This window comes from Primulina tabacum, chromosome 9, assembly GCF_025594145.1.
Source record: "Primulina tabacum isolate GXHZ01 chromosome 9, ASM2559414v2, whole genome shotgun sequence".
In the NCBI taxonomy this organism is placed as follows: Eukaryota; Viridiplantae; Streptophyta; class Magnoliopsida; order Lamiales; family Gesneriaceae; genus Primulina; species Primulina tabacum.
In genome coordinates, this window is record NC_134558.1 from 35495092 (window position 1) to 35522217 (window position 27126).

The 27126-nt window shown below is 35.3% G+C and overlaps 4 protein-coding genes and 1 pseudogene across 5 annotated transcripts; all 5 read right to left on the minus strand.

The window, feature by feature from the left end:
* Positions 1-4558: 4558 nt before the first annotated feature.
* Positions 4559-8954, minus strand: LOC142555584 (uncharacterized). Its single transcript, XM_075666517.1, has 2 exons — positions 8265-8954; positions 4559-7633 (listed from the first exon to the last, which is right to left on the minus strand). Exons 1-2 carry the CDS (start codon positions 8717-8719, stop codon positions 6664-6666), a joined length of 1425 nt encoding a protein of 474 aa, XP_075522632.1. The 5' UTR covers positions 8720-8954; the 3' UTR covers positions 4559-6663.
* Positions 8955-9327: 373 nt separating this feature from the next.
* On the minus strand, positions 9328-9907 carry LOC142504453 (peamaclein). The gene is made up of 2 exons (XM_075617316.1): positions 9823-9907; positions 9328-9618 (listed from the first exon to the last, which is right to left on the minus strand). The coding sequence occupies exons 1-2, from the start codon at positions 9905-9907 to the stop codon at positions 9431-9433; spliced, it is 273 nt and encodes a 90-aa protein (XP_075473431.1). The 3' UTR covers positions 9328-9430.
* A 683-nt stretch (positions 9908-10590) lies between these two features.
* LOC142555585 (uncharacterized) lies at positions 10591-13218 on the minus strand. 2 transcript variants are annotated; one of them, XM_075666519.1, is made up of 3 exons: positions 12852-13218; positions 11584-11819; positions 10591-11042 (listed from the first exon to the last, which is right to left on the minus strand). In XM_075666519.1, exons 2-3 carry the CDS (start codon positions 11789-11791, stop codon positions 10756-10758), a joined length of 495 nt encoding a protein of 164 aa, XP_075522634.1. In that variant the 5' UTR covers positions 11792-11819; positions 12852-13218; the 3' UTR covers positions 10591-10755. The 2 variants fall into 2 exon arrangements, with proteins under 2 accessions (XP_075522634.1, XP_075522633.1); XM_075666518.1 differs by having other exon boundaries at positions 12997-13214.
* A 694-nt stretch (positions 13219-13912) lies between these two features.
* On the minus strand, positions 13913-15310 carry LOC142555586 (upstream activation factor subunit spp27-like). The gene is made up of 2 exons (XM_075666520.1): positions 14954-15310; positions 13913-14244 (listed from the first exon to the last, which is right to left on the minus strand). Exons 1-2 carry the CDS (start codon positions 15197-15199, stop codon positions 14119-14121), a joined length of 372 nt encoding a protein of 123 aa, XP_075522635.1. The 5' UTR covers positions 15200-15310; the 3' UTR covers positions 13913-14118.
* A 986-nt stretch (positions 15311-16296) lies between these two features.
* Positions 16297-19725, minus strand: LOC142555587 (ABC transporter G family member 14-like; annotated as a pseudogene).
* Between the last annotated feature and the right edge of the window lie 7401 nt (positions 19726-27126).

Consider the following 27126-nt stretch of genomic DNA (forward strand, 5'->3'; position numbering starts at 1 on the left):
TATAATATGAATCAGATTGACTCGTCTCACACGTATAAATATATGAAACAAGCTCACAAAAGATATAATGGTTTTAATTCCAGTCTAGGTTCCATGTTTGAAAGAACCATGTTGTAGTGCTGAATTGCATGTATAATATTTTTAACACCATTTCATTTTTTTTTAAAAAATAAACTCTTATAATAATTTCACTAAATTTCAGTTATATATCATTTCACCTAAGTTAGTATCCCTTTTATCACTATTTCTATGACCAATTAATCTAATTCCAAACAAAAGAACAAAGCGTGACGTGTTTTTACTCCAAAAAGGTCCATCTTTCCAAATAATGATAGTCTTTTTCCAAAACAAAACATCATTTAATCTTGGGTTTTGCGCATCCAAATCTATTTCTAAACTATAAAAGTCACGGCCGTAACTATTTTTGCAAAATGCTAAACTAGCATTGAACAGGTGAAGACAAATGTAGGCATATTTTGTTTGATCTGTAAGGCATTGATTATCTAGGAGTTGAAACTCAATACATTTAACTAACAAAAAAACAAAATCTAGCTCGGCTAAAATCAAGCTACTCAAACTGAATAGATGGTCCATCTAGAAAAAGAAATCAGAAGCATGGTTAAAGTTGAGGATAAAAAGCCCAATTAAGATGGATTTACTTGAGGGAGCTCAACTGTCACGTTCGACTTGCATTTCATGCTCAAAATAAGAAAGAGCCCTAAATCTTAGTAACCAAGTGAGCAATGTGCGTGCTTGAAAAAGCAGGAAATTAATTGTATCATCGTTTGCCACTCATAGACACAGATGAGAAAGAAAACAAATAACGCCATGTGATTACAGAGTGAACAAATATCTTTCGTTCCGGGGTCACCATTGGTAACATTGACATCAATTGCAAGGACATACAGCAACGAGGAGGCTTAAAACCCCAGGCGTCACCAGATGAACATCTGATGAATCAAATATAGGAGGCCACTTTGCGCGGAAAATTCGACCCTAACCTCACTATAGGATCAATGGAGGCCACTTTGCGAGGAAAATTCGACCCTAACCTCACTATAGGATCAATGGCCCAGATTGAGCCAAACATGTGAAGTTCATGGTTTGAGGAAAAGGTACTGCGGGACGAATGACTTGATTGTGAATCTGGTCAACCGCAAGGACATTGGACTTTGGAGACCAAACTAGAAGAATCAGACGACTCTTTCTAGAAGATTTATTTACATAAGCTTCTTCATTTATTTCTTCCCCGATGATCACTGATAAGGTCGTTCAAAGATCCCCAAGCAAATTATATGAACGGGGGATGTCTCCGAAAGAAAGAAATCGGTGTTCCCATGTCCCAACCTCAGGATGCTTTACCCTTCACAAAGTTCCGAGATGTCGCAACTGTAAAAGCACCAATTGCACATCATCAGCGAGAAACTGTCCCAACTTTCCAAGGAGAAAAGATGTTGCTGTGACAAATGCAATTGGAGGATACTCTTTCAAGCCTTCTACGAGATTCTCTGGAAGTAAACAGTCGCGTCCTGAATGCCTCAAGAGAGAAGACAACTTTAGTTCATGTAATAGTCTAGTTCGTTTCACCGCCAATGATCCATGAAATTATTAAGATATGTAAAAGGGGTAACATTAACTCCCTACTCATTTCAGACGATTTTAGAAACGACAAAGGAAAAATCGAACCTTGCCATATATAGGAAACAAGTTCTCAATCATCTTGCTAAACTTCAACCTCGAAAGGTAAACGGACCAGATAATCAAATAGCGTAGAAAAGTAACTTCCATGGCAATCCAAAAGGCCGATTCTCCTTCATCCGCACACTCGATTCTCTTCTTTGGACGCTGGCACTTGAAACATAAAATTACATTTGAAAAACAAGATCTACCAACACGAATCAGATCCGGTAATATTCCTTCGAATTAGAACAAATCGAAAGGTAAAATTATTGAACCTGAAGCAGATCAACATCGGATCCGTCTGAAATAAAATAAAACGCCGCCCATGTCTAATTCACCGCGGTCTCCGATTCAGTTGATGCAAGGCGGGAACCTGATTCTCTCGAAATGCAACAACATGGATTTCGCACGGAAGCTCACACGTAATACTCATACGGTAGAATTCAACCGCAGCAGACGTTGCCGCACGCGAAGAGAGTTCCCGACCTGCACCAAGCGAACCAGAGGCCGCTGCAAAAATTGAAGTTCTTCGCAGATATAGTTACAGAGGTGCTGAATCTATAGGCATCATCATAGATCTGGAGAGATGTGGAACGTGAGGCTCGAAGGGGGGAGGCGTGATGCTGGTTATATAGCCGAAACAGACGCAGGAGATTCGGCCACGTTGACAGAAATGAATTTCAGTTCAATTACGGGGGAAGTGACGTACAACGTCGCCGTGGTTATATTCTTCCTTATCATCCGCAATGTGGAGTTTTCGCAAATGCTTCCAAAGTTTTGTTTGAAGATACATTCATTCCATCTTTCTAAATATTAAAATGCTATTTTCAATTCTAGATCTCATCAAACATCCTTGAATTTTATGATTCCAAACACAATTTCTTCAATCCAAGTATTTGAAATACAGACTTCAAATCTCTTGATTTAGAATTCTTCCACAAATTCAAATTCTTGTTTAAAAAATCTCAAAATTAACACTGAAGTGGCATGCATAAGAATGATTAATTATCCTGATTAAAATTAATTTTACCTAGGTAGAAAATCTATGTTAAAACAATTATTCCAAAAATATATTTTACTAAATGTTTTTCACGTTATATTATCTTCGAATTTTCATTAAACTCACGTTACCCCTAACAAAAGTTTAATTAAATCAAATTGACGTTAGATGACATTTAAATTAAGCAAAAACTTATGTGAAACGACCTCACGAGTCGTATTTAGTGAGATGGATCTCTTATTTGGATCATCTATGAAAAAATATTACTTTTTATTGTGAATATCGATAAGACTGACCCGTCTCACACATAAAAATTGTTATTATTAAATTTAACATGCATACAAGTGAGGCCCTTGCTCTCATATATTGACATTTGACAGAGATTAGTTGTACACATTTTCAAAGATAAATAAATAACACAATTCTTATAAGTTGATAGAACATGCATATGTTACAACCTTAAAATGTTCATCGGTTGATGCTAACATAAAATTTTAATACAGATTCGAGTAGATTACAATATTTAATTTTATTAGGAATAAAAATTTCATAAAAAATCACGTCATACTCCATTCAAGATTATACAACCAGAAATATTTTTCTGAACTGATATTTCCAGCAGCAATACCTTTTTTTTGGATAAGCATGTTATACATTTCCAAACGCAGTCTTGTACAATTACAATGGAAATTAAAGAAGGCTCGGGTGAAACCAGTCTTTGAAGACCAGACAAAGAAACAACCTCCGGAGCTAAAGCATGAGCAACAAACAATACCATTTATTCCAGTTAAATCTTACACGAAATTAATGATAGCGATAATGTTAATAACCATAAATCAAGAAAAAGAGTGATTTTTAAGTCGGTACCCAAAATTTACATGAGCCATGTTTCACAACGCTTGTAGCGTCTTCGAATCTTTTCAAGCAATCAAACCAATCTTTAGTAATTCCGAATACAAACTAAATAATATTTGGACCAAGTTGAAAAACTCATAGCCAGACTTGATTCATTTGGATCCGTAGACAATAACTTGATTATGTGAATTTTTTTTGAGATGCGAATGTTAGCAACTTACCATAATATTAAAAAATATGATGTTTGACCAGAATGGTAAGCCTTGGTTCCGACAAGCGACTCAATAAAAGGAAATGAAGCTAACAAAACCAAGGTCCAAAAACGTACAATCAAAGTTGAAGAGAACAACGATTAGATAAGGCTAAGAAGCTAAAAGACCATAAAGATGGGCACGGCAAAATTACACATGAAAATCCAGAGACGAACATGATGGGAGTTTTGGGCAATGTGAAGCAGGTGATGTAATTGACTGAGAACCTGTTGATACCAAGCACGTCGAAAACTCCAGCCCTCAAAAGATGATAAATCCATGAAGTGTCAACACCAAGAAGGATCTAGTAAGACTAAGAGCTGAGAATTGTGAAATTCAAGCTTATGAACAAACAAAAGATCAAACTGAACGACTCTAGAATTTCTGAAACCTATAAAATCAATATGAGAAAAGGATAGAGGTATGAGCAAAGGCGACCATGACTGACATAACACAAGCCAGCAGAACCCTTAACTGCAATTGAACAACACTTCTTCACACTTTAGCAGGCAAATCAAATACAAATAACAACATGCCTTAGCTACCACATAGGGGTTAAACCACGAAAACTCTTCAACGTAAAACGTGCACAAAAAATAGAAACAACAAATTTCCCTAGTAGTTGCCACCTGCACGAACAGATGCGCCTCAGATTTCAAGATGACTGACTTCTAAGCATTATTGCAACATAAACAAAGAGGGACTATCATTTTATGTCTTGAATTTCAACATCAAAGAAGGAATCTATCATCTTGTATTATATAAAGGAAAGGACTCACAATGAAGTGATTTCTATCCTCGACAGCAGCAAAGACTGCATCCACAATACAACTTGTTCTAACGAGCAAGCTCACTCTATCGACATGCAACCTCAATTTCAATCTGCATGTGCAACTCATCTCCTTATCAGTCTTGGAAGCAAACTCAATATAATTTCAAGAGTGCGACGGAATACAACAATGACAACACAACAACAAAACATAAAAGCTGAAAGTAGCTTCAGAACATTATTTTTAACCCTAAACTACTGTATCAATAGGCTAAGTATATAATTTTCGCACAGGTAATGGCGCTGAAGTAAACTAGTATCGACCTTATGACATTCAAGCTACCATTACTTATTTTACTTGCTTTATTACCAATGCACATGACTAATCTTCATCCTTGCTTGATAGGAAGTTGGTCATCCATACACTGAAAAACATGGTGCACTAAAAATTATTTGTAGAACTGAATAGCGAGTTGCAGAATTATTAGGCCAAACAGTCCTACAAACCCTTTGAACACAATCATTGACGAGTTGCGGAAGTGGCAATTTTTTCATTTGGTAAAATGCAACTTTTAGGAATCAATTTTTTTAAGATAACTTCACGTCTTTACGTAGAATTTGTGTTCATAAAACAATCCTAAAGTAAAATTTATTGAAACTCGATAATAAACAAATGCATAATACATGAAGGGGTCAAACATAATAGATTCAAAAGAGAATACGCCACAAAATTCAACTCCCAAAATTCGCAAGAGATGGAAATATGACAACAAAGCACAAAGCTGAAGGTGAATGTCTATTCACATACCTGTGTCGAAAACAACGTGTGAATTCAGGAAAAATCGACGTTGTCAAGGGAAAAAACCGCAACAAGACATGAAACTGTATTACCATGATAATGTTTGGAACTCTGAAGACAGAGATTTCCCAACAAGCTCACATGCTTGGGTTACAAGCGTAAGTCCAACATCTTAGACATAAATTTCACCCCACGAGATGGGAGTAATTCAATAAACTCCAAATCTACTGCATCAATACTTCAGAATTGGTGGCCAATGTCAAAAGGAAGGAGTAAATGCAAGAATAGAGTGTTCCATTTGCCACTCATCAAGACTAGTATGAGGAGAGCAAACTCCAAAAGTAGCAGGAGACAAATCAATCAATCTTGATTTTTCAAAAGCCAAACTTCACAGCAATCAGCTATGCCAACTGGAAGAATTGATATGAAAATTGGAAGTACCATATCATGGTATAACCTAACTTGACAAAGCAATGTTACCACTGCCAATAGTTTTGCAGATAATAAGTCCACAAATCTGCAAAATGACTTCTTTGAATTGCCATCACAGAAGTGCAATACTTCGTGTTTCTCAGCAATTATAATCTAACAATGAACAGCATTGCATTGATAGATGAGCAACATAAGACCGCGACTCATTGCTTGCTAACTTCATTGCGATACAACATCAAAAATCAGATGATCATGCCAAATATTACTGACAGGTGATGTCAACCTGGTAATTTGGCATCTCAACACGATTGGTAACCGTGCATCTAAACGGTTAGGGTGGAGTGAAACAGTACTAGTGTCACTAGCCACCCTGGGCATAAGTAATATGTGTATGCAATGAAGGCATGAACATTACCATGCACTCCAACAACCAAGATAAAAAATTATGTCTTGCCGTCCCCACTTTGAAATTTGGATATAGACCATAGTAAAAATAGTCTCTGAGACTGGTTATCTAATAGACGACAGACTTATAAAGAGACTGACAGAAAGGGTGCACAGAAAGAGGATTAAATTATAAAATTCGGAACATAATAATACAAGTGGGACCACCTTTGAAAACCAAAATTGTGGTGGTGTAAAAATAACACAATAAAACTGTAGAAAATTGAACTAAATGATGCAGGACACAACAAGAAACAATACCAGAGTAGAACCAGTCGCCGAAGGCAATCAGAAACAAAAAAGGCCGTAAAAAAACACGAAAAGGGCAAAAGAATCCATCAAATATCAAAAACCGCGTAAGCGTAGAGGTTTCTCTTTGATCAGCCACATCAACGAATATGAAATGCATAGAAAATTGCCTACAGTCCAAAGCTTAGGTATAGGAAGATTTCCACTTCTTCAAAATGTGGTCATACAATTCACGAGCATTTCTTCCCTCCTTATAAAAAGCGTTCTTTGCTTTTGTCATTGTTGATTCGTATATTATAATTCTTTCATCAATCATCTTCTCTGCGAACCTCCTTAAATCTGCAAGCCTTCCCATATTACATAAACCAAGAAGCACTGTGTTGGCACTATCATCACGTGGTGAAATGTTATTCTTAACCATATACTTCCACATCTCAATTGCCATCTCTGGATCATCACCATCAAATAATATTTTGATGCCAGCAGTAAAATTTTCACATGTAGGTGGCCATTCATTCTTGACCATCTCGTTAAAGAACTTACCAACTTCAGGTATCTTTTTATTCTTGATCAAACACTCAAAAATCATATTATACGTCAAAGAGTCGGGAAAAGCACCATAGAACGCCATCGAATCAAGAAGACGAAAGGCATTGTCAATAAAATTATTTCTGGTAAACAAATCAATCATGGTATTGTACATTCGCAAAGTTGGAACGAGCCCACTATCCACCATGATATCCCACATGGCAATGGCATGAGCAGGGTCATTCTGCTTCACAAAAATGTCAAGTGCATTAGAAAAGAATCTCAAACCTGGCAGGCAGTTCTTTCCTTTCATCAACTGCAAGAACTTGATTGCCTCATCAGCTTGAGATCCACGCACAAGAGTGTTCAAAAAAGCATCATAAGCAAACATATTCTGAGAGCTCCAACCCACTCGAATCACCATCTCCCCAAACGTGGTTTTTGCCTTGGCAATGTTCCCTTCCTTCTCCCACCCCTCCAACAGAATGGCAAATGAGTCTGCATCTGGGGCTATGCTAGCTTTTATTTTCTCAAAGAACTCGAGAGCTTTGACAGTTTGATTATCTTCTCTACATATTGCACTCAATAATGAATTTACCGCGATAATATCAGGTTGGATCCCATACCTGTAAACTTAAACCACTTGAATGCTCAATTTATATACCGATGATGCAATTAGATGAAAAACAAATAAAAAAGTAATAGGTGGTCAAAATCATTCTCCTTCCTAGCTGCTGCAAGCACAGGGCAGGATATGGCTATGAAGCAAAAGAATCTTCATCTACTTTTGACAAGTCGTGTAGAATTGTTTGGTCTGAATTACCTTTGTTTATGCCACCAATCCAACAAAACTTACAGAAATCTAAACTTGACACCATCTAAATAATTTTAAGGGACGAAGAAAAAATCTTGAGGGGCTGTTACTATTAGATATGCTAAGTAATATTACATTACAAAAGAAAAAGGCGTTGAACCACATTTCCAATTAGACAGGTCCGATAGTCAACTTTTATTGCGGTACATATTCAGTTATCTTTCTAAGTGATACGAACCACATCATAAGTTGCACTATAAACCTTCGGTCTCCATTTTCTTATCCATCCTTAAATTGCATCAACAGACAAGACCAATAAATGCAAAGCCCAGAAACCCAGAATATTGTACTCATAAAATCAAGGAAACAAAAACACAAATGCTCAATATAGGAAAAACACTAACAATTAACAACCCGCAAAATAACTCATAATATTAAATTACCTTTCCATGACATCAAAAGTCATAACAGCTTCATCAAACCTCCTTGCAAGAGCGTAATTCTCAAATACAGAAACAAAAGTGGTCAAAGAGAGTAAACCCTCCTGCTTCATAGACCGTATGGCATCCCACATGGGCTCAAACAGGTTATTCTTTCCGAGCAAGTCCACCATCAGATTCCAGGAATACCCCGTCTGCTTCCGGGACATGCCGGCCCACCTGAAGAACTTAGCCGCCGTGGAGGGAGAGTTATACGACAGTTTGAGGACTTGCTGAACAGTTTCAGGTTCAGGCTGGACTCCGGTGGCAGCCAAACGAGCCTCCATTTCGTGGGGTGGAGTGGTGGAGAGGACTTCACACAGAATGAGGACATGTTGCGGAAGGTCTGCGACGGTTCGGTGGGTGGGGAAGCTAGGTGGTGCGGTCGGCTTGGGAGGAATCGAGTTTGCCGCCGCCATGTTAGGATGTATTTTTTGTCAATTAAGCTTGAATTCTCAAATTTTCAAGAATTGGTCGCGTGTATGCTGTGGATTGGAAGGAAATTCATCCGATTTCGGTGATCGATGGCTGTTAGGGATTTGTGGTTGATACGGCAATAAAGACAAGGTACTGGGGAGGATTGGAACTGATCGTTACTTTGCGTCTCTGCGCACGAAGCTTACCTGTGTTTATTAACTAGGTCAGGGCTCTTGGTAACCGGACCAAATCGAACTTAAATTTTTATCAGTTTCACGGGTGAAATTTATCGATTATTACAATAAAAAGTAATATTTTTAATATAAAAATTAATATTTTTTCATGAATGACTCAAATAAGATATACGTCTCACAAAATATGAACCGTGTGATCATTTCACACAATTTTTTGCTCTATTTTTGATATGTCAATATGACATCAAAGTTTCCTTAGAGTTTGTTGATACGAGTAATTTTTGTATATATCTCTGTTTTTTTCGATTTTTTATTCAAATATTATCTAATTTATCTATAAATTCAAACTATTTGAGTGAATCTTATTTGATCACTAACATACATATCATATCCTAATAAAGTTAAATAAAATAAGATTATAAGTAGAATCACTTCAATATATAAGAGAGCACGTGCATTTAATCAGCCGTCACATGCAATATACATTCAATTTCATTATTTGGTACATATGACGCGAAGTTAGGGGCACTTGGGCTTCCCCTTGGAATTCTTCATGTCCCTATAGCAAGGGCACTCGTCTTTGTTTCCATAAGTTCCGGACGGGACACATTCGTTGCATGCAGCACAACAAATCCCACAGTATTTCAGACATCGATCCTTCATCCCAGCTTTAGAGCAGCGAACGGAACACTTGGAGTCGCACACACCTTCGATCAGTAATATAATTTAAGAACATTATGTAACTATAAAATGTTATTGAAAACGAGTGAGCGTACATATATGCTTGTGTCTGTTTATGGAAATAGATTTGACAATACGATCGGAAAATGAATTTTCGACAATTAAGATATATGCGCCGACGAAATACAAGTACGTTAATAATATGTCTTGTAATGGGAGGGCGCTCTTACTTGATTCTGCCTCAACGATGGATCCAAGAAAGATAGAGTTGAACACCAACACAACGAGGAAGAAAGTCGCGATCCAGGGCTTCATTTTTTCCTTCACGGAAATCAAATAATTGAACAATTTACTTGAAATAATATGAGAAGAGCTTGCAATTATATATAACTACTCTGAGAAACAACAGAAAGGGTTCAAATGGTATTTTATAATAGGAGAAAATGGACTGGCTTGTATTGGCTGGGATGTACTCAGAAGTTATGATCTATTAAAATTATACCAGACGATACTCGATAAATTTATACATACAAAACTATATAAAATTTTTGTAGCCAATCTGACACAAAAGTCTAAAATTTTGGATCGTCAGCCCATGTAAAGAAAGAAAAAAAAACTGATTATTAGGAGGGTGGATTGGTGGATATGCAAGAAATATGCATTGTAGAGTTTTATACGTAAAAGCATTCAACAGACTGTCAAGTTCGTTTTGGGCATTCTTGGTGTGTGATTTGTTTTTATTGCCATCAATACACAAGAGATCTTTTGATTATGTTGTTTTGGTTATCGGTTGTTACAACTTACTAGTCCCTTGGAACGTAATTTGAAATAAAATATACACGCCGGGACAATTACTAATTTAGGACGAATTTGATAAATTATATGGGAGTTACTTTTGTTCCTTGAATTAGAAATTGCGTTGCATTCATAATTGATTTGACACAAAAAATTGACATTTGGAAATTGAATGCCAGCAGCTGTTTACTGCGAAAAGAAGATGTGGAAATATGAACTTTTACCTAATATATTTACATCTGTTATTGACTTCTTTCAGATATCATAATTTATTTAGAAATAAAACTAGAAATAAAGGATAACCATGACATGATTACGTATAGGTGTAATAAATCACTTCCACCTTACATATATATAGGTGTAATAAATCACTTCCACTTCTTGAATTTCCCTCCATGCATTCCAAACATTCCATGCTTTCCCCCCTTGTGCTTTCCAAATTTGCCATGCTTGAACTTGCCATGCTTCATCTTCCCATGACCATAATGGCCCATGCCATGTCCAGCACCATGTCCATAATGGCCCATGCCGTGTCCTACACCACCATGTCCATAATGGCCCATGCCGTGAGCGCCATGTGTCATATGCGCAGCACCATAGGCGGCTGCCGCTGCAGCAGCACCTCCAAGCATGGCTCCGACACCACCAGACCCTCCTGCAACATAAAGGAAACTAAGAACAGAGCAAAACTGGAGATAGAGAATTATACATGGCAGAGATACTATTTACCAATGCGCAACAAACTTGCGCTTTACAATAACCACACAGATCATGGTTTCTCACCGCACATGCAAAACCACGTATCAACCAACCGTATTTCTAAGCGGCTTCCCCTAATCAAAATTCGATCTACTTGTCTTGGAGTTCTAGAGTCTTCAAATATATATGTAAATGCTCTGCGGATAGAAGTTATATGAGTATTTGAACATCATTCATTCATACGAACCGTGACTCGAAATCCTAAATGACAGGTATGTACCCATGTCTACTTAATCAGCAAGCCATATCTATCAGACTGAAAACAAAACAAGTCGTCCTTTCAGTTTGATTAATGAATTATCATAAAAGACCTATGGATATTAATCCTATAAGAAGGCAACACATCCAAATAAAATAAAAGACAAGAAACCAAAGTGCTTTGCCAAACAACACATCCAACACACAACAGATATTAAAAATCGAGCTCCGTTCAGCACCTGAATGATGGGGAGCGGATGAGCCAGGGTAACCAGCCGGTGGATATCCTTGGGGTGGATACCCTGCTTGTGGAGGATATCCTTGGGGAGGATAGCCTCCGGGGGCTGGCGGATACTGTCCAGGTGGATATCCTTGTGGAGGATAATGGCTATGATGAGAAAAAAGCCCTTTGTCAGATTCGCCATGTTTGTCCTTTCCACCTCCCATTTTCTTTTATCTCAGTTGATATTGTTACCTAGAATGATAGAACACTAACTTGTGAAACAAAAAGGAATTTGAATTCGAAATCATATATGAAAAACACGTAAAATCACGGCATATGAAAGAACACAGTGATTAATTTAGCCACAAGCTAATACAATGCACATGTTTGGCAAATTCCATTTCGACACTGTTAAGTGAATGAATTAAAATATTCATCGAAAATGCCTGGTTCTTGGCCACATTTCAGACAACAAAGTTTAATCAAGCCCACTGTTTCTGGTTGTGGAAATTAGCTTCAAGTTGACCCTACTTTTCAACCTCGATTTCTACATACATAGCAAAGAAAAATTAACGGGTAATTACATCCCCTCTTCGGTATTATCTTTATATCTACATGGTACTTGAGTTCACATTAAAGAGCACCAATGATTAAATTTTGCCTAAAGTAAAAATGTAACAGCCCAACAAAAATTTTTAACTTCGACACAACCAGCACTCGTGTCATCACCACCATAGCTCAAGCAGAGGACACAAGAGGCGAAACCGTGCTAAACTAAAACTAAAAAAATTCGAGGAACAAAATCTAAACTATTTGTGCATATATATGATATATGAAAGTTAATAAATTTCTGAGAGTCATGTTTCAGTACTGGAAAACCGAAAACCAATCACGAAACCATGTAAAGAAACCAATAAAAGCATGCAAATCCATAACAATCCACCCCCTCCGACACAATTTTCAAGAATTATCCAAATCCAACGACAAAACAACAATAAACGACTCAAGATTTACTTTCCTCGCGACCAATACATGACGGAGCACGTAAATGAATGGAAAAAAAAAAGAAGACGAAAAAATAAACAAGATTTCTCGCGACTGCATTCACTCGAGTATATGAATATTTTTAGTTCACATGCTACAGAAAACCCCTGCAAATTATTTCAGATTCCCATGTAAATCATCACGAATTCTAGCCGGATATATCAGAAAAGAAGGAAATTTAAAATTTTCTTGATCCTGACGTTTTTCCCCACCATGTATTATCACATAAGACAAACTTACATTAACGAAAAGAAAGACTGCAAATCTGCAAAAAACAAAGTGACAATCTATACACACATACGTCTCCTACAAACAACAATTTACTTGTGGTTCAAAAAAAGAAACAAACTTTATGGATATATTAGAAGAAATATGGACGTGTTACCTCGAAAAGCTCTACAAGACGTGCTGCAAAAGCGCAAGATCAAGAATTGAATGGATAATGACGAAGAAGCAGTGCATTCCATTACGTTTATAGTAAAATTAATTTGCTTTATTTTCTGATAGTCTCTCGTTCGGCTCCACGCGTTGATAGGTCGGGAAGACGTGCATAGAAATGCCACGAGTGAGATTACTGTAATAAACATATATTTTAATATTCTTATTAAGACAGTATTTGGCACATACACATATATATTTTATTACACGTTTCATGCTATGCTCTCATGGATCTAAAATTAACTTTAAAAATAAAGTGAAATGTATATAATAAAAAAATTGAAATGGAAATAAAAAATAATCTAAAAATAAATTATGTGAAATTTTTAAATGTAATGAATTAATTTGAATAATTCACTATTATATATCTTTAGATTCTTTACCATAACTTTTGCTAAACAAATAGAAAGTCCATCCACCCAAAATACCACATTTTTAAATCAACTTGACCACAAGGCACATGGATTTTGAAGATGGACCAAGATTGATGGAAGCTGAAATATTTTTTTATTGATAAATGTTAGATTATAGTATTACCATATAATAATTGATAAATGAATTTTGGAAATTATACTGGAAAGAAAATATTGAAGAATTTTCAGCCCATTTTGTGTTTGATTGTTTCTAACTTCTTGGCGGCGACGATGAAATCGTTTATCAATAATGATATCTTGTTTCTCCTTTTTCCTATGTATTTGGAGTGAACCTTGAATTAAGTTGAAGAGAAATCTCAAATAGACCTATGATACACTTCTGCTTTTGAAAATAGTGTTGAATGATTGTAGCTATCAACTATCATACGATTAATTCAGTAATCAAGATCAAGAAAGCAACAAAAACACAGCCAGAGCGAAACATCGTCAGAACAATAACCCTTCACATTCCTCATATCATCCATCTTCGAATCAATTTCATATTACAGTATTTGAGTCATCGACGTAATCGTAGCGAAAAAAATTTGCTGAACCAAGCAGGAAGACATGAAAACAGAAGAGACAAACCTTTACGCTTCAACACACGCAGGAATATCCAAAAGGGATTCAGAAACATTAGCCTACACTAGCTAACTTTATGTAGTCTTTGGAAAATGGTTAGTCAACAGTTTCGCTATTGCTGGAAAGTCCACCTTGTCCTTGCCATCAAAGATTGTCTTCAACTTGTCATCACAGAATATCTCCCTCTTGTTGGATGGATTCTGCAAAATGTATCAACAATTATGACTTCGGCAAATGAATTTGCATTCAAAAAAGTTCATGGCAATGCGGGTAATGTAAAAAGTACTCAAAAAAATTCTGCAACTCTTTACTTAGAACTCTCTTAAACATCAGATTCATACATCTTGACAGAGATATTACAATAGATGGGATAGAATACTAAAGCTACTCATGCCCAAAAAAACAGAGAGTTTTGAAATGCTAAAAAATTCCAATGTACATCAATCTACATAGACGAATGCAGGTTCAGGAGGGGGACTAGTACTGTTAAAGCTGCTCATACCAAAAAAAAAGAGAGTATCAAATGCTAAACAATTCCAATGTACATCAATCTACAATGACGCGGCAGGTTCAGGAGGGGGGCTAGTAGTGTTAGTCGCCTTCATTGGCTGTTTTCTCATGAAAAGCAAGCTTGAGTAGCCCCATCAAGTTTCCCAAGTCTGTCCTACTGAAAAAAAAAGCTAGCTAGCACAATATATCTGAAAATCACAATGCATTGGATATAAACCAAACCAGCTCTCGAGCGCAAGGAGGTTCAGAATATGAAAATCAGCACGGAACAAAATCTGTTCACAGTAAATTAGGCATATAATATTGTACAGAAACAAATGGCCCAAAAATGTCGATTAAAGTTTTTTTTAAAAAAACTGAAGCACCAGAAGACAAAATAATACACATAATGTCTTGGACCTGAAGATTATGAGATTTGACGTATTCCCATATCTTTTTGATGGCACCAGAGCGTGAAGTTTCTGGAGATCCGATGAACTTAGCCAGAGCAGGAGACACGGTCTGGACCTTCAGTATTCCAGTGACACGAACAGCAGTCTTACTCCCCGCCGCGGAAGTTGCGGTGGGCTTGTCGGTGGCGGCAGCGGACTTGGAGGCGGCCATCAGAACTCGACAACGGCTGCCGAAAATCCTTGTTGATGCCATGGCTTTCGATGCTTCACTGTTCGCTTGCAAGAGAACGGAGTTCACTGTTAACTTTTATAAAACCCTAGGTAGAAAGAGAAAATGGAGGGAAAGTCATCAGTCGGAGGGGTTTTTCTGTCAATTGCTATTCTGTTTTTTCCATCTTAAATCCTAAAATAAAAAAATGACCAAAATGTCCTCTGTCCATTTAATATTTGAGTAGATACGTGGTCTCGCGAATCTTTACGATTAGTCAACTCCACTGATATTCACAATAAAAAATAATATACTTAGCATAAAAAATATACTTTTTCATGGATGATCCAAACAAGAGATCTATATCACAAAATACGATATACATCCACTGATATCATGTTATAAACTTATAAAAAAAATATAATTATACTCAATAGATCATACATTGTTATGTAAAATAATTTATTTACATATATTTATAATCAATAAATTATATGATATTACGTATTTAAATCATACATTATTTACATATTTAATATTTTTTTTACTTTATCAGGTCTTAAAAATTATAAAAATCTGTAATATATATTTTTGTATAAATTATTATCCATGACATTTGAACAGTTTTGTTAGGATCGATGAGGGACAACATTAAATAATAACTAGATTTTTGAAATACTGAATACCGAGTTTATATGGTCGCTTACATTAGATTTCTTAGTTTTAGAAAAAAACTTGTATGAAACGGTCTCACATGTCGTATTTTGTGATACATATATCTTATTTGGGTCATCCATGAAAATTATTACTTTTTATTGTGAATATCAGTAGGGTTGATCCGTCTCACAGATAAAGATTCGTGAGACCGTCTCACAAGAGACTTACTCCTAATTTTATTTCTATAAAAATGCTTTTCTGTAGTTTGAATACTGAATTCTTGGCATTTTTTAAATATTAAGTATTTTGTGGTCATATTATTATATTATTATCTTTTTTGTTAATTAATTTGAATGCAACATTGGTCGAGTGTATTTTTAAGTAAACAATCTTTAATGAAGTATTTTTTTTCTAGGTTTGAAATTGGTTATGTAGACTTTTTAAAGAAAAATTTAGTCGTAAATTAAATAGTTAGCATGGGCTCATTTAGTAGTAGTTTTTAAAATAAAATACTGTATAAATTCTTGATTTCTCCATATGAGATAATCCCGTGCGGAGAACTTTTTGGCTTTCTATGATCAAAACCTAAACTAACATTATTCCTTGGTGAAACAACATTTTTTTTTTTAACCAAGAATTGTACGTCTCCCCCATCATGCATCTTCATCGCACCCGGTGCAAAGCAAGGTATGCTAGAAATCGATAGCATACTAACATCAGCATCATGATGGACATATCCATCCATAAATGGCTTAAACCTATTGACTTTATGGGAGGATAATCTGCGACTCGGCAATGGACTCCCTTCCCGCACTCATAGAAGTCATCCTCGTTGTACTGAACCCCGAGAAGTAATTTGTAACAGTAGTAGCTGTAACTCAGGTATTTTAGCCAAACTATGAATGGAGGAATTTGTCTGACATAGTATCCTCCAGCAATGAGGAAGACCAAAGTTGTTACTGAGGCTAAAGTAGCAGCTTGCTTGACATCCATCAATATGGCACCAAATGCCAGGCCAAGACTTTGTGAAACAAGAACACTCAAAAGAACAACCAGGAGGGATAAAATAAAGGTGGCAGGGTCAGGTTTAAGGCCACCCATCCAATAAAAGATGAGTGTAAATGCTGTTGGAAGTGCGAGCTCCAGAGGAAGATCTCCCACTGTTCTGGCTAGAAAGTAAGAGGAGAGGCGGTACATACCAGATGACCTTTCCTTTATCAGCATGGTTCTTTCTTGAGGGAAGGTGAAAACAGCATTGTAAAGTGGATAGAAGCCCCAAAACACGGAGAAGAAGAATAACATGGCAATCTGCATATTGAAGTAGCTCTAAATTAGCTGTGACATAAGTTTGTAATGTTGCTAGATGATGGTTAAGGAGAGTAGAAGATATGTTCATTTGATATATTTAACAACGTGATGATTCATGTAAGAATTTGGAGTGGTGTTGTGTAAATACAGTGTCAAAACTTTCCAGATAGTGTTAGGATATTTGTTTTCTCCAATGTGGAAGCATAGAGGGGATATATTTTATTGTTGTGGAGAATTCTTACACGGTCATCAATGTGAGATGATGGAGTTTGCCACCATAGAAGCCCACCAAGTATTGCCATGCTTATGACTTGGAAGATTCTCAACCTGTTGAATGATTCAAATCTCCGCTCTCGCAGTCCTCGTAAGAGCAGGATCTTAAATTGATGCCACCAAGTTGTGCACCACTTCCCTGACGATATGTAGGATCCTGCTTGATTGGACCGATGATTGTACTATCGATTAGTAGTTAAATGGCAGAAAATAAGTGGAAACATTAAATCATCCGGAGCCGAATGTCTTCCTGCTCGATTTGGAAGTTTAGTAAACAAATACGTAGACATAGAATGGAAACTCACTTTTAGAAGTTTCCTTCTTGCAACTGTCGATGCTGACTTCTGAACTTCCTAACTCCATTTTCAGCCTTGTAGATATGTTCTTGTCATAAGCAGAAATTAGAGATTCTCGTACATGATTTGGATCTTGTTGCATGTTGTCACTGTGGCCAGTGGCATGCTGGAAGTCGGGTCCAATTCCTGGAATGTCAACTATATTCTTATTTAAATCTTTTTAAACGATAAATATACCAATTCATTTACCAAAATCTTTTTATATTTCTTCACATCTTTAACTAGGAGAGGTTTTTTTGCTTAAAAGTGTTGATTTCATTATCAGAAGAGAATAACATGCGTTTGAAATTATCCTAAAATTTCTGAGATTGAAAAATGCATGGTGTGGGCCATTTGAACTCCATTAATCATGCTAAATACCTTGAGTCTTGTGAGTTTCATTTCTGTTGTTGAAAGAACATGGCTGTAAATGCCTTAATGCCCTTAAGTTATCGAGTACTATGCTCATGTTAGACAAGTGTTGCTGAGAGTATATTTTTTATTACCGTTGGCAAGGTCAAGCAAGAGATCAGCTGGGTTGATAGTGATGAATGTTGAAAAACCAATTGAAGAGAAATATTCCAAGGCATTTGAAGCAAGTCCATAGTAGATTGGGCAGCCTTCAGACAGCAAGACGACCTTGTCAAACATATGATAAAGCCTGCTTGAGGGCTGATGAATGGTAGTTATAATAGTTCGACCTCCTGTAGCTAGCCGTTTGAGTGTGTTCAAGATCCGTTGAGCTGTGGTCGAGTCAAGACCAGAAGTGGGCTCATCTAGCAGCAGTAAGCTTGGGTTGATTAGTATTTCTTGACCTATACTCACCCTTTTCTTCTCTCCACCTGATATTCCTCGGAACAGTGGCCCTCCTATCATACAGTTTTGACATCTAATTAACCCAAGCTCTGTTATGACATGCTCCACATGCTGTACTACTTTTTCTTTGGTCAGGCTGTTGGGTAACCTTAGTAATGCAGTGTATAAAAGAGTTTCAAACACAGTAAGATGTGGATATAGGATATCGTTCTGTGCAACAAATCCTATTCGACGCTTGATAGAGCCTGAAAATAGCTGACCGTTGTAAGTGATCTTTCCTGACAACCTCCCGGAAAGGCGGCCTCCAAGGGCCGTGAGTAGTGTGGTTTTTCCACTACCTGATGGACCCAGCATCGCCAATATTTCTCCAGGACAGACCATCCCTGTAAGCCCATTGAGTATCGCTTTCTCTCTACTGCTCGATGTTCCTCTAATACAGGTTCCTTTTCCTTCAAGATTCACTTTGTAAACAACTTCTTCAAACTGTAAGTTAATAGGAATTTTCTGTGGATCAGTATCATAGTTACCTTACTGATGGCTGTAACTGGAAATTATCTTATCAATTATTGTACAAAGGCTTCTTGTAATTTTTCCTTGTTTTTGTTTCTGTGACATGCAAGTAAAATACTATTTTAACTATTCTCTAGCAGCCTATGTTTCTTTGAACATGCGAGTAGTCTGGTAGCTAGCTTGGGGGTGGGGGTGGGGGTGGGGGTGGGGGTTGTAATCTGTCTTGGCATGAGTGCTGTTTTGAGGTTTCCATGGGTGAGTTTTGTGTGTGTATGTGAGGGGAGAAGAATGAGAAAGAGAGATGGACCTTTAAAGTTATAGGGTGTACAGTCCCTAGCAGAGAAGATTCTGAATTGTTCTGTACCGGGTAAGCGATATGAACTGTGTCACAAGCCTCCATCGGCAGCCCTGCCGCCAGTTCGGTGCCCTTCATTTTCTGGTTTTGGTGCCACAGGACAAAGGGGCATGGCCACTTTTTTGTGATTATAAACTGTTTTAGTGGTAGTATGCCAGTAATGTGTAGAGAGAGAAAGAGTGGGACACGTTAAAGAGCTGCTTTTAAGTTTGATTCCTAAATGAACTGGCTGGTCCAAATATATAGGCAGGAACTCAGAACCATGCTCCTGCATGTACTAGATGCAGGGAAAGCCTCTCCTGGTGGGATTCTACCTTTTCACTTTAAAAATTACGTTTACATTGTCTAAATCTGTTTAGTGTAATCGTTGCCTCTTATTTATTTATTTTCAAAACTGATTTTTGTTAGCTATGTAATTTCATCTCTAAACCTAAGTTCAGGTTTGTTTACATCCTATCTGTCAGGCTTTATTCTTTTTGTGTTTTTTGGGTAAAGTCCTGATTAATCCCATACTCATGTTAGTTTCATCTACTAGATGCTGCCCTGACTCAAGATATGAGATTTAATCGATAACAAAATTTTAACTCCAAAACTACCGTAGAACTCGAGTCAAATGCAGGATTAAAAAAAAACTGTGGAGTCATATTCTTCGCAAAAAGTAAATTGGAGAATAGATACCATGTCTACTGCCCTATAATTTTTTGAATTGAAGAATATAGGTATATCTTATGTTTATTTGGGTGTCTCTTCTCTGGGTAGACCAGTCCAATGACAGTGCTTTCCACCTTTCACTTTTAACTATGCTTATTAGCTTTGATTTGTTTATGGTTTTCCACAAACTGATTCACATTATATGTATGCATCTCAGTTTTTGGCCTGCTCCACTATTCTTTTTATGTTCTTTGACTTGGTACAAATTATAATACTTCATGTTCTCCAAGCCACAGCAAAGTTTGATTGCATTTTATGCCATTATTACTTTTGTTATATGCTCTGAGTCTGAACCTAACTTGAAACACGAGGGTGTACTCAATGTACGGAAGTATGAACCTGTAACAATCCCCTAAAGATACAAGGAATACTATTCTTTTGAAAAGTTGAGCAAAAGATCAAGTGGACTTCAAATTTATATCTTGAACGAATAATGAATGGTTCCTTTCCTTGTAAAGCAACAAATTCTTATATTCTTTCTTCTAGTTTTGCTTATTGTTTGACTGTAGTTGTCAACATTCGTATCGCAGAAAATCAAACATGATATTGCATGTGTTTATTACCTTTTCTTTCCTCTGTAGCTTATTCAACAGAGGGGTGGAGAAAGGGGAGATGAAGTTAGATGCTAAACTAAGTTCGTCCCTTTATTTAATATTCTCTCCTTTGTGTTCCCATTTGTTTTTTTTTTTTTAAAAATAAAACAAATCTTTGCTGGATGAGCTAGATAAATGATTAAAGGAAGAAACCCATCAATTGGATTCCAATTCCTGCCCCATTCATGTATTTTTTTTTTACAGAAAAATTAGATTTTATTGCTTTTATTTTCTTTTTCAGAGAATCTAGATTGAAGGTGTGGGGTTATTGTGGAGCCCAAACAGATCCAACAACAACAGGTACATCTGGTTATTTCCTTAACTGAAGATATTAAATAAAACTAAAGAATTTAATACTTCACCTTTGTGTTTTTTTTTCTCATTTATAAATTAACCATGCATTGTATCATTTTACTCTTTTTGACTCTAAAGTATACTATATTGCCCTAAATTTGAGATCCCCAATTACATATGCACAAAAATCTTGTCATTAGCTTCGTTTAAATATTTCATGACACCGGATGACACTCATTAAATCGAAATAAATTCTTGTTTTTGTTAATCCTCTTAACACCAACTTGTTTTATCTATGTGTTTTTGTTATATTTGAACCTAACTCAATCCCAAAAGCTAATTCAAAAATAGAGAAATTTTGTCAAAGTTCATATATGTAACTCTCATGAACTCTATCCAACCGATGTATTTTGATCAGATGATCTCACATTGGTATGTTTTGGCATGTCATTGGCGTCTTTTTTCTCTTATGTTATTTAAATAATCTTCTTGTTCATAAATTAATTTATTCTCGGTTCGATCGAGCTTCTTAGCGTTGGAGTTGTCTAGTTTACTCATTGTTATAATTCTATGCCACATATCTGAAAGTTCTCCAAGTCGATCACACATAGATATTTTTTCAGATTTTGTTAGATTCTTTGATGGTGTATTTATGTTTATGCGGTGATTGCTCTAAGGTTGTATTTGAAGATATGGATTCGAAATTCATGAATTTCGATTATAACTTTATTGTTAACAACGGAACAATAGATCAAATTAAATCTTAAATTAATACATTATTTTTTACATATCGATAATATGAAGTAAATGAATTTCAAATAAGATTATTATTGAGTGAATTTAAATTTCTTCATAATTAAAGTAAAACACTATATAAACATGTAAGAGACGAATTTGAAGTTCATTTTCTTGCTTCTCTAAATCAACGAAAATATATTTGAAATTCATAGATTCAAAATATATCAATCAAAAACAACCTAAGAATCTCTTGTATAATACACTTATATAGAAAGATATATTCCTTTTCGTATTCCCAAAGTTGGCTTAACCTAACAAAGGATAATATCAACTTGTTGGAACGACATGGGATGATAATTTAAAATTTTAAATATCGAATAGGTCTCTTGTGAGACGGAACGGGTCAACCCTACCGATATTCACAATAAAAAGTACTACTCTTAGCATAAAAACTAATAATTTTTCATGCATGACCCAAATAAGATATCCGTCTCACAAAATACGACCCGTGAGACCGTCTCACACAATTTTTTGGCTTAAATATTAGCCAACATTGACTAATACCAAAGCCATATTCCATAGAATCAATCCATCGTCTAATTGCTCATTGGAAATATATTATCATTTCTTTTTTTAACTCGCCTTAAATTAATTCATCTCGATAAATTTCTCAATCAAGCACAAGTGGATCTAAGGTTTCTTATCAAGTGAAATATTGTCGGAATTCCGATTCCTTCATTCATAACATTATTCTTAAATTTTTTTAATTTGTTCAGTAAATTAAACCAAGATCCTTGAAAATAACAGGTGAAAAGGGAATAGACGACATCCCACTCATTTTAGATCAGTTTTGACAAAAGTATATATATTAATTAGAGTGTGAGGAGATATTTACCAAACCTTTTATCACTTGTACTTTCACAGTAAAATATGTTTGGACCGTGTTTATTGTCGATATCTTTGAATACGAATCAAAATATATTAAAGTGAACTCGAAAAATCATAAATATTTTTATTTATCTATATCTCTAGTTCATGTGGTTATACTTTCTATCTTTTTTATCGAGGGTTATTTTTTCTCGATTTATTTTTTGTTAATTTAGAAAAATATCCAAGATCTCAAAGCTTTCATCAAATCAAATCATTCACTCGAAATCAAATCCATATTAAATTTCAGCGAAATCAGCACAGATGGTGGGATAACTGGTCGTACTAGCTAGGCGAAAACTTGTCTGAGACGGTCTCACAGGTCATATTTTGTGATAAGAGTATCTTATTTGGGTCATACATGAAAAAATATTAATTTTTATGCTAAGAGTATTACTTTTTATTGTGAATATCGGTAGGATTGATTTGTCTCACAGATAAAGAATCGTGAGACCGTCTCATAAGAGACCTACTCAGCTAGCTAATGTTTCCTTTACGTTGTGCTTGGTTTGAATACAAATATTCATTACCGGCACAAAACTACTGATTTGAATTCGAGCATTGCCAATGTCATATATATAGTGTAAAGGAGTGGATGAATTTTTTGAATCCAAACAAGAGAAATCATTTGAACATGTCATTGCTCAAATATCCAAAATCACACTTTAATCTTAAAACCCTAATTTGACAAACATTTTTACAAGTTTTTATCCATTCCCCAAATCTCCCTCAATCTTTATGTCCCCAACGAGAGTATATGTGTAAGTGGAGGCCGAAATTCTAATGTAAGTCAGTCCACACGACTTAGATTGCCTTTGATCTTGTCTCCACCACGGAGACTTCCCATGCCATCTCTTGCTATTTCCTCCACACAAATTTCAACTTAAAATAATTACATTTTTGTCTCGTAAAAATAATACTTTGTTTCTAAATAGAAGTATGCATGATTTTACGCCTCACTGTAAACACTATCAACTCATTTATAACTATCTGTCAAAAAAGTTTCTGCAAAATATTTTTTTCAAATAAATAAAAACCAAAGATTTCGTTAATTTTTTTCAGCTTTTGAAAGTACAAAAATTTGTCAACCCCACTTCAAATTTAATCCTTTGATTAGTTCTCGAACAATATAATCCATTGAATTAGGAATCTAAACTTCAAAAAACGCAAGAAAAAGAACTTTCCCATGATATATTTAAAAAAAAAAAAGGAAACATTTTCTTTTTACTCCATGATATTTACCTCCTTTTTAAAGGAGATGCAGCATCTCGAAATTCGTGTCTAATTTGTCTCCACCTGATCAACCATTTTTTCCCACGTCATTCTCTTTACATTACAATCTGCACGTACGCGCGCGCACACAAACATATATATATATATATATATATATATATAATATTATTGATCTTATGAACACATTTGAAGTGACGTCCATCTATTGATGTGATAAAATTGTGCATCGAATAAGTAGATGTTACTTTAGCGACGTACACTTGATAACTGGAACTGTCATTAATTTTGCTGCTCAAGGAGTGAGTAATCCCTGGAAACAAGTCGTCCGACCCAACACGAAAATGGTGTCGACAATTGTGATGTTAAATTTCATGCATTTTTGCTTCTGGACAAATTTTAATTTTGGGGAATGTTGTCCTTTTCTTCATAAATAGTATTTTTTATTTTTTTTTACTGTCGCCAGGTAAAAAGGAAGAATAAATATCATATCAAGAAAGTGACGCCCACGTGATGGTAAATTATTGCTGAAAAATTAAAACAATGTTGGAATGATGAGGACAGTAACACAAGAAATTGATGACTAATTAGATATAATCGCAAAAAATAAGAAGTATGGGGCAAATCTTCAACTTTTTGGGAAATCTCTTCATGGCTGTCCATCGTATTATATCGGTGTACACGGTTGGTGATCAATATAACAAAAATAAACTCTATATATATATATATATATATATATATATATATATATATTGAGAAGGGTTTGAATAATAATTATCATAGGATAAAGAAAAATAGTTATGAGGTTTAATATAAATTTTATGGTGATGATAGCCAAAATGATCCATTAATTTTTTTCTATTTTATGTTTTGGTCATGCAAATTTGGGCTTTGGATCCTACAAGTTAGTTTGTGTTTTGGTTTTTGATCTTTTTATATAGCATTTTCCAATATCATGTCAGCACTTCGTCAAAAACCAATACATACACTAACTTATACGAACATATCGAAGATTCAATCTTTACATGACTAAAATACAAAAGAAACAAAGATCATTTCTGCTATTTTCTGAAATTTTATGTTTATCTCATAATTCAAACTGGATATTAGCTATCAAGTCCTCGGACTATAATGCTCAAAATCTTCGGATCATCCCGCAGATATTTGAGTGGAACTCCATTAAAAGGTGGAAAGCAACCTTTTAAAAAAAAAATACAAATTAAAGACAGGACCGGAACTATGCTCAAACTGACTTTACTTACGTTATCTTTAATAATGTCATCTTGTTGTAAAGCAAAAATTATTGATTAATTAATTAGTTAATTAACAACTAATGGTGATGATTGAGATTGAAAGTCGCTAGCGATTTACTACCTTTTCTTGGTTTATGATAATGTTAATCTCGCAAAGTTGCGTTAGTTGATGTGGAAAGAAGAGATTGATGATTAAAAGGTAACTCAATTAATTTTATTTTATTTTTTTTAAAAAAAAGAGAGCATAAAATCTAATCCGACGTGATTTAATTAGCATATAATATGGAACATTTTGTCACACTGATAAGTCACCAATCCTTCCATGATAATATTTATTATGATTGGCACACACCTAGCTTGGTGGATTTGGAAATCAAGGTTAATTAAAATATATAAATATTATATGAGTTATGCTATATAATCAGTGAGTAGGTCTCTTGTGAGACGGTCTCACGAATCTTTATCTGTGAGACGAGTCAAATCTACCGATATTCACAATAAAAAGTAATACTCTTAGCATAAAAAAGTAATATCTTTTCATGGATGACCCAAATAAGAGACACGTCTCACAAAATACGACCCGTGAAACCGTCTCATACAAGTTTTTGCCATAATCAGTTATGGTATTCTTTTAGACGGGTCAACTCGATCCATATTTTAAAAAAAATTTGAATAAAATGTAATTATTTTTTATGAATCGGATTGAGATGGAAACTAATCTTACAAAATTAACCCGTAAGACATAACTCATTTGTATAATTGTCAGTTGTATCTCTTGTTATTTCAAAATTATCCTTGAGAAAGTTTACAATATCCCTTGATGGAAAGAAGCCCTTAGCCGTCTCAACACGTGTGCAAGTGGAATTCTTCCTCATTTTGCAATGATTTTGTTGTAGAGTAAAAAATGTGCAATGTTTTGATAAAACTGGCAATTGAACCAAATTTTGAATGTGGAATTCACCCCAATTACACGAAATGATTGGACACCATTCAAAAAAGAGGGAATATATCGTCGAAGATCTCCCTCGAAGTGATTTCATTTGTACGTACACAAACGAATACACATTTATTTTAAAAAAATAATCATTTTGACCAATTAAAAGAATGGAATATGACACAAAAACCCCTTTATTTCTTGATCATATGCTAGCTTTCTTGATAGAATTGATTCATCCCCATGTGATTAGTATCAACAAATCTTGGTGGTGGTGGTGGTGCACGCCAATAAAAGCTCTACGATCGTGTATTCGGTGCATCGCGGTCATATTTTATTTTATTCATAAATAAATATCAAGTATGATTGTAACTGATTTGTGAACAAATTAAAATTTATTTTTATTATACCATTTTTATGCGTATATCTATCTATATGTGTCTAAATAACATAATTTTTTTTAAAAAAAAAAACAAGCAAACTCGATTTTTTTTTGTATATGTCATAGGGTGGGTAAGAAAGGAGGAATTAGTGGGTATGATGTGGAGAAGTATGACAAATTATGAGCAATAATATATATGGCATAGGCCAAGTTCAAGATTTCATAGACATGAATCCACATAGCCACGCGTGTGTTTTTTTATTTAGTTTTTCTTTTCTTTTTCTTCGATCCCACTTGAGATGTATAATATAATATGAAACAATAAAAGAGACTATGATTGAAATTCCGAGAAAACTATGATGATACAAGAATTTTATCTCGAATTTTATCCAGATAATGGGTCTTCAATTCTTCGCATTTAAGTGGATCGAATCGGTGCTCTGGGTTCTAACATACAAAAATAGGGTTAGTGGGCGTCGACGAGTTTTCCGATGTGACCCATCCACTAATTAATTCAGTATAGAGAACAAACTTAAGAGTGATATAGTAGTACTACGTGAGCAAGAGAATGAGTAAAATCATAGTCAATATCTGATACTTGTAGAGGCGTAAGGGGTTAATTATCTTATAGGAGTATAATTCTTGTTAAGATAAAA